At 41.2% G+C, this 8338-nt stretch overlaps 1 protein-coding gene across 10 annotated transcripts in view; it reads right to left on the bottom strand.

Annotated features, from left to right (window-relative positions):
* Window positions 1-8338, bottom strand: part of LOC109929990 (upstream-binding protein 1-like) — a 63376-nt gene that overhangs the window by 16559 nt on the left and 38479 nt on the right. For all 10 annotated transcript variants that reach the window (XR_007261842.1, XR_007261846.1, XR_007261845.1 and 7 more), the window contains 2 exons: window positions 7422-7515; window positions 6849-6939 (listed from right to left, as the gene is read on the bottom strand). Coding sequence is in view for 5 of the 10 variants with exons in the window: in XM_020529540.2 (XP_020385129.1) it covers window positions 6849-6939; window positions 7422-7515 (185 nt within the window). In the remaining 5 variants the exon portion in view is untranslated. The remainder of the gene's footprint in view (window positions 1-6848; window positions 6940-7421; window positions 7516-8338) is intronic.

Here is an 8338-nt window from a genome sequence, read left to right as displayed (position 1 = left end):
GTGTAAACCTGGTGAATCACTCTCTTCAAAATAAAAAGGTTGATGGATGCACGATTACTGATATAACTGCGGCTTTGCATCATCTTTTGCTGCCTTAGGCACATATATAAAAAAGATGCAACAAGCTAATTACCCTTTCGTCTTTCTTCATGCATACATGAAAAGGCCATACAACTTCTATAGCTAACACCTTTGTTAAATGTTGAACATTTATTAAGAGACAACTACAACAAGAAAACAAACTGTTCTTTCAGTTTTCCTTCAGCCATGTAGACAAACAGAATATACTAAGTTTACAGTCATAACGTGACTGCTGTAATTTAGCTTTAGTAGAATGATGGAATCAAACAGTTGTATTTACTATTACCGTAAGAGGGTCTAAAGTGTTATCACAGCTACTTGTTTAAAGAGAGACAAGAGAAAAGCTCAAAGTTAACAGTGTAAAAAGACATAAGTAAATCAAGCAGCAGCATTAGGAGATAGAAAAGCAATTTAAAAGCTCAAGAATTTAGGAGGAATACAAGAACTAAGAACACACAAACTTCACAACTGACAGCCAAGTTCCATACCCATGAAGATGGCCTCAAACTTGATCTTGGATTCGTGTCGCACGACATGTAATGCCACCACACCGTTCTGTACCTGTAAAATCTTACTCACTATCCTGTTTTAACACCATCACCTTGATAACTTGTTGTGTTCTTTCTACCTTAATTAGTTTGTACAGTTTTAGATTATTTGTTACTTTGGTTAGACCCTTAGCATGTTATTCCAGCCATTTGCTTTGTCTCCAGCAACACTTTGTTTTTTAATCTTTTATAATTATCTCTCTGCCTCAATTAATTGAAAGATAGATCATCCCCTTCACTCACTATTCAGCTGTTGCCACGTTACTCACACTTTGACACTTTTGATCACCTTGCAGAGACCGATTCGACACTCTACTCCCACCATTTGTATGATCTTTTGATCTCTCCGCCCTTGGCCGCTCTGCCTATAAATTCTGCGTCTGTGTGCTTCTCTTTCACTTCACCTGACGAAGGCGCTATGCTCCGTAAAGTTTGTGATTTCAAATAAACCTGGTGGATTACAACCTGGTGTCATCCGAGTTCTGACCTTGTCCATCCGAGTTCTGACCTTGTCCACCCGAGTCCAACACTAGTACCTCCGCACCATGGCTACCATCGACATCACAAACTGCCGGCTTAAAGTCGATAGGACCTCCAAGTAGATCACACATATTGACACAGACATCAAGTTTCTGCAGAGATGCAAGAAAGCAGAGAAAATCCCGAAACAACTACAGTTCACAAACCCACTCAAGTTGGCCTACAATGCAGACTATGCTGAGACTCTGCCGACGCACCTCTTGCACACCAACTCTGCAACAAACGCTGCAACCTTGAAACTGAGACAGAATCCATATTCTCAGCTTGTGTTCAGGATACAGCAGACCAGTTACGAGTGCTGCCATGCAGACGAGGCAATGGAACTACACCATCTACATGCACACCAAGAAGAAGAAACTGGATAAACTTGGCATCACCACCAGCATTAACCAAGCCTCCCCGGTACCACAGTTGAAACCGATATCACCACAGGGAAATCCAACCGAAATTCTCAGCCGAGGGCTCAATTTCTGCTCCACTACCAAAACGGGCCCCATTGGTCTCACAGCAGACAAAGCAGAATTCATGAGGTGAATGAGCCTCTATGAATCCTTCCACAATCCTCAAGTTGTCAGCAGCAAGCCCAATGAGATAACCAACAAAACTAGAACAGTCAACAGAGCGATCCGTGGTGCAGCAACCAAAGAAGAAAAAGAGTCGAACTGGACCCCTCCAGAAGGCCACTGTCCTAGGCTCGACCTGTATGGTCAAGCCATCAGGAGATGCTTTAATGCCAGATTCATCAGCCCCGCTCACAAGATCGTGCAGAACGTCACCCAAGCACAACACAATACCTTCCATGCTCCCAAGACTAACCGCAACATTGTCATCAAACCAGCAAAAGAGCAGCCATCATACAGATTAGAACACACTACTGCAAAGAAGCATACTGACAACTGAACAACCAGGAACACTGCAGACAACTACCTACTGATCCGACCAAAGAACACAACTGTCAATTGAACAGACTGATCGAGTCCTTTGATTCAGACCTTCAGAGTACCCTATGCACTCTCATCCAGCATACGTCTCGCTTAGAAGGCTTCTACTGCCTTCCGAAGATACACAAACCTAACACATCTGGACATCCCATTGTATCAGGCAATGGCACCCTGTGTGAGAACCTCTCTGGCTATGTTGACAGCATCTTGAAACCCACTGTACAAGTAACCTCCAACTTCTGTGATGACACTACAGATTTCTTACAGAAACTCAGTACCCATGGACCAGTCGAACCAGGAACATTCCTCGTCACAATGGAGGTTTTGACACTCTACACCCGCATCCCACACAATGGCGGCATCACTGCAACAGCCTCAGTACTCAATACCAACAACTGCCAATTTCTAGATGCCATCCTATAACGCTTCATCCTTGACAATAACGTCTTCACCTTCGACAACCAGTTCTTTATTCAGACATGTGGCACAGCCATGGGGAGCACATGGGCACCCCAAAATGCCAACATTTTCACGCACAAGCTCAAGCAAGACTTCTTTGCTATGCAGGACCTCCAACCAACTCTATACAGTGGATAGATCAATGACATTTTCTTCCTTTGCACTCATGGCAAGGAATCACTGAAACGTCTACATCGTGATATCAACAAGTTTCATCTCACCATCAGACTTACCATGGACTACACTTCAGAATCAGTCTCATTAGTGGACACACGCATCTCCATCAAGGACGGACACTTCAGTACATCAATCTACCACAAGTCCCTGGAAAACCTCATGATGCTGCACTTCTCTAGCTTCCACCCTAAACATATTAAAGAAGCCATTCCCTATGGAGGAGATCTGCGCATAGAAAGAATTTACTTAGCGAGGAGAAATGCGATGGACGCCTAAAGATTTTGAATGACGTGCTCATTAGAATGGGATACGATGTCCAACTCATCGATCGCCAGTTCTGACGTGCCACAGCAAGAAACCACAACAACTTCCTCAACAACAGACACACAATACAATCAATAGATTACGTTTTGTAATCCAGTACTTCCCTGGGCCAGAGAGATGCCATGTTCTTCAACGTGTCATCAATGACGACGAGCATCTTGCCAAGATCATTCCTAAGTCCCCACTTCCTGCCTTCAAACAACTGCCAAACCTTAAACAGACCATTGTTCACAGCAGACTACCCAGCCTTCAGGTCAAATTCAAACACAACACCACATAACTTTGCCATGGCAACCTCTGCAAGACATGTCAGATCATCAACATGGATACTACTGTCACATATGGGAGCACCACTCACCACGTACACAGCAGATACTTGTGACTCGGCTAACGTTGCATCTCTCATTCAGTACAGGCAAGGACACCCTGAGGCATGGTATATTAGCAAGGCCACGCAGATGCTACGACAATGGATGAATGGACACTATGCAACAAATGCTAGACAGGAATGTTCCCTCCTAGTCAGGGAGCACTTCAACGGTCAAGGACATTCAGCCTCCGTTCTTCCGGTAAGGCCGCTTTGGAGGATGCTTCAAGATACACAATAATGCAGAATCGCCAAGTGGAAACTGATAGCCAAGTCCCATACCCATGAAGACAGCCTCAACCGTGATCTTGAGTTCATGTCGTGCTACATGTAATCCCACCAGACACTGTTCTGTATCTGTTAAATCTTCCTTACTGTTTTGACACTATCACCTTGATAAATTGTTATGATCTCTCTACCTTAATTAGTTTGTACAGTTTCGGATTGCTTGTTACTTTGGTTAGATCCTCGGCATGTGACTCTTATACCTATCATGTTATTCCAGTCTTTTGGTTTGTCGCCAGCACCACCTCACTTTTAATATTTTGTAATTTTGTAAAATCTCTGCCTCATTTGATCACATTATAAGTCATCCCTTTGCTTGTTATTCAGCTGGTGCCACTTTACTCACACTGTCTGACACTTTTGATCACTTTGCAGAGACTTATTATTTGACACTCCACTCTCACCATTTGTATGACCTTTTTATCTCTCTGCTGACAAATTCTGTGTCTGTGTGCTGCTCTCTCACCTCACCTGATAAAAAGGGGCTACACTCCGAAAGCTTGTGATTTCAAATAAACATGTTGGACTATAACCTGGCGTCGTCTGATTTCTGACCTTGTGCACCCAGTCCAAAACCGGCACCTCCACATTATAAATTCTGTGTCTGTATACTTTTCTTCATTTCACTTGACGAAGGGGCAGTGCTCCGAAAGCTTGTGATTTCAAATAAAGTTGTTGGACTATGACCTGGTGTTGTGTGATTCTTAACTTTGATAAATTTTAGATCCTTGAGAACTGTTGAAATAGCAAACTATGCAATGATGTTTGTATAAAAGTTTAGAAGTGCACTGATATAGAGCAATGAAGGAAGCAAGTGGTGGATCCTGATTTGACAATTACCCTCCAACCTACCAATGAGCTTAACTTTGTAAAATACCTCTTGTACTGCGAGCAGGATACAAATCTCCAACCAGTGGAAATGGTTTATCTACCGTCTTTTACCCACAATAAGTTGTAGACTAAGATAAGATTACCCTTAACCTTCTAAACTCTGGACAAAAGCAGCTTAATACCGAGGCCAACATATCCTCCCTTAGAAGCGGTTATCAGATCTGCTCCCAGTACTCTAAATGGGATCTAACCAGATTTCTGTACAGCTGTAGTACAACTTCTACATCCATGTACTTAGTATATAAATCCAGCATTTTATTAGCTTGGGTACTTCACGATATTTTAAAGATCTATGCAACTGACCCACAATCTTTAACTTCCATACCATCTGGAAAGTGCCCTGACCTATCCTTATGGTTCAAAACAGTTAACCTCACACTTGATCACACTGAAATCCACCTGCCTCAGTTTTACCCATTCTATAACCAGCACTAGTCATATCCTGCCAATCTGAGAACCTACTCATTATCTCTACTTTGTCACCTGCCACGCAATTTTTCAACCACATCAGCTATCTACCCTCAATTCCATGGGCTTCTACCTTAACTAACATTCTTTAATGGGGAACATTGAAAATGTTTTCTGGAAATCCATACAAATAACATTGAGACATTCCCCTGTTCTCTACTGTAGTCACATGTTCAAAACAAAAATCAATGAGGTATTTCAGGCATGACTGGTCATGAATCCTTTCTGGTTCTCCTTATCCTGGTTAGCCTATCCTTGATTATAACTCCAACAATTTTCCCACCAGAGATTTAGGCTAACTGATATGTAATTCCCTGGTTTTCCCTATTTTGCCCTTTTTAAAGGCTAGAGATATGTGCAATTTTCCAATCCAGAGAGATGACTCTTGAAACTAGGGAACTCTGAAAGATTATAGTTAGGGCATCTACTTCCTTTAACACCCTCAAAAAGAAATCATCAGGTCCTGGGGATTTGTCACTAAATATGGAAAACAGTAAGATGTATTCATTGCGCATGAGCAAAAATGCAAGAAGCCATAGAGGAGATAAGACCAAAGGCATTGTACATACAACAGACAGTCATCAGAATTAAGAGTTGATGGGGACTAAATTGTTAGTTAATAGTAGGGGGTAGATCAAATATCGAAATCAAAGTGAAAAGGTAAAGTGAAAAGACAAAAAAACTTCAGTTTATCCACTGCCATTGATAACCATCAAATGTCACAAAATACTTTACAGCCAACAAAGCAGTTTTGGACATGTACTCACAGTGGACTGAAACAGTGACGTGATAATGATTAGACAGATAATTTGTCTATAAAAACAGAAACTGCTGGATCTATTCAGCAGACCCAGCACCATTTTGCTTAGAGAGAAATAAGAGTTACTTTTGAGGAAAAGAATGACTAGTTCAGAAGACTGGGGTTGCAGGGATTGTGTAGGAATAGGGAAATTGGAATTCAGACAGAGAATGACATGGGCCAAGGAGATTAGGAGACTAGAGCTCTGGACGGGAAGTGTAGAATTGGAAATTCCCTGAACATGAGGTATCACATTTCCTGCAGAAGAGAGTGAGCAGCATGCAGCATTATGAGTGGGAGAGAAGCCAAGAGGGGACATGATAAAAAAGAAATATCTGACATCTGGAGAAATACTCTACCTTTACAACGAAAGGTTGTTTTCACTGGTGAGAAAATGAATAAGGTACAGAGACAAGATTCTCACTATGCATGGGGAGCAGTGTACCTCATCAAAAGTTCCAATATAGCAGGACAGATGCAGAAGATGGCATCAGGTTTTCAGGAGCTATATTAGTGATGTGGAGATGGGAGGAACATTCTAATTTCTCTATGCTCTACAGATGAGAACAAGTGATTCTTTTGATGCATTCTGTGTAACCAGGAGGATCGACTCACAGCTTGTATGATGAATTTTTCAGCACTTTGCAGAATGATCCTGTGACAAACCCAGGATCCTTGTTTAGATTTACACTGACCCCAGCATCACTTAATGAACTGCCAGGTTGAAAAGAAAAAGCAAAAACTAACATGACTCTGGCCACATCACATGTACATATCAGGTACAGGATTACATTCCCAGAAGATATAAAATACACACGCTTTGTGCCCAGTATATCCAAATAATTCATTGAACATAGCCCCCTCCAAGTACCATGTTCAGATCAGGTCCACTATATAATTTGTGTTTGACACCTGTGATGTAATCAAAGGTTGAGTGAGCCATTTTAAATTGATTTCTGAAACATTACCTTGCTTTGAGCGCATTGAACAATCTAATCCCATCAGCTGAGCCACAGATCTGGACAAGATCATCTCGTGTCAACTTCAGTAAATCAGAACCTGAGAAAGCATCAAGTAATGAGACTTCATTGGAACCAAATGGACCATTCTTAACTGACAGAAGAACATGTTTAAAAAAAACCCAGAGCTAGCACAAGGTAATCACAACATTTCAATGATTTGACTAGAACATCAATAATATCCAGGAATCTCCGATTAAATTATATTTAGTAGTGATAACAGAATTGGCACTCATGATTTCTCACAGAATGCCCTCCCACCCCTTAGTACTACAATGACAACAGGTGAACTGTTCCTTATAACAGCCAAAATGCAGGTTATTTACATTCAAAATACTCCTCCTGAAAAAAAAATCTATTTAGCATTTTCAAAGCACCATCATTGAGAATGAGAAATCAACACTGTATCCTTATCTTGTTAAAATTGTTGTAAAATCCTACTTAATAGATTAGCTCCACCACCTGGTATCATTCTTATTGGCAAACCTTATTTAGTGAACTGTAAAGAGGAACAATCTGTACCTGAGAAATTTGAGAATAACCTCGCATATGTCGAGAATCTATTCTTGTGCAACCACTGCTGGGCCTCCTGTATTGTAGCTGCTGGACACAGTTGCTGAAGGAGGGGAAAAATATAATATGTATAAAAGGCAGAGATTTCATTAAACTTCAGTCAAGGCTCCATGAATTCTGGAGCACAAGGCCATTTTTGTGACAAATTCCTCCTGCATTGGAAAACATTTTAATTCTACAAAAATATTCCCTTCAAACTAATACCTTATGAACACAGCTAATTATTTATAACCTTGATATTAAGTTTGGAGAAATCATACGCAACCTTAAAGGTTACTGCATCCATAGCAATCTCAGCTCACTTTTTCTGTGGAAGGGGAGAACAGCAAAGTGTTAAGATGCAGCAAATTGGACTGGCAGCTATTTTTATTCAAAGTGCTTGCACTTTGAACACTGTCTCCTAGAGATAATTTGGTAAGTATTCAGCTAATTTTCCCTACTTTAAATCAGAAATTAACATTACATCACTACATCACCTCATCTGTTCATAGAAGCATGACCATTGTGGTGTAACCGACTGGTGGCATTACTCATGTGCACCAAAGAACATTACACAGCCTGTTTAATTTCTACTGCATTCTGACAGATTCCAAATTTCTTTTGGCACAGGCAAACAAATGAAGAGATTTACAAAATTTTGTCAACATGACAGAGTGGACTTTGAACTCATTATCTCTGGTTTGTTACTCCAATGATATAACAATTAGGCTACTGTACTCTATGTAGGTGATAGAGGGAACAACGTGAAAAAAAAATGCTAAAAGAAATGTAAGGGTCATGCAGGATTTCATCGTGTGTGTGTGTGTGTGTGAGTGTGGGGGTGGGTGGGGGTGTGTGGGTGGGAGAGAGGGGGTGCGAGGGGGTGG

Source organism: Rhincodon typus, chromosome 4 (assembly GCF_021869965.1).
Source record: "Rhincodon typus isolate 14 chromosome 4, sRhiTyp1.1, whole genome shotgun sequence".
NCBI lineage: Eukaryota > Metazoa > Chordata > Chondrichthyes > Orectolobiformes > Rhincodontidae > Rhincodon > Rhincodon typus.
This window is presented reverse-complemented; position numbering and strand designations above follow the sequence as displayed.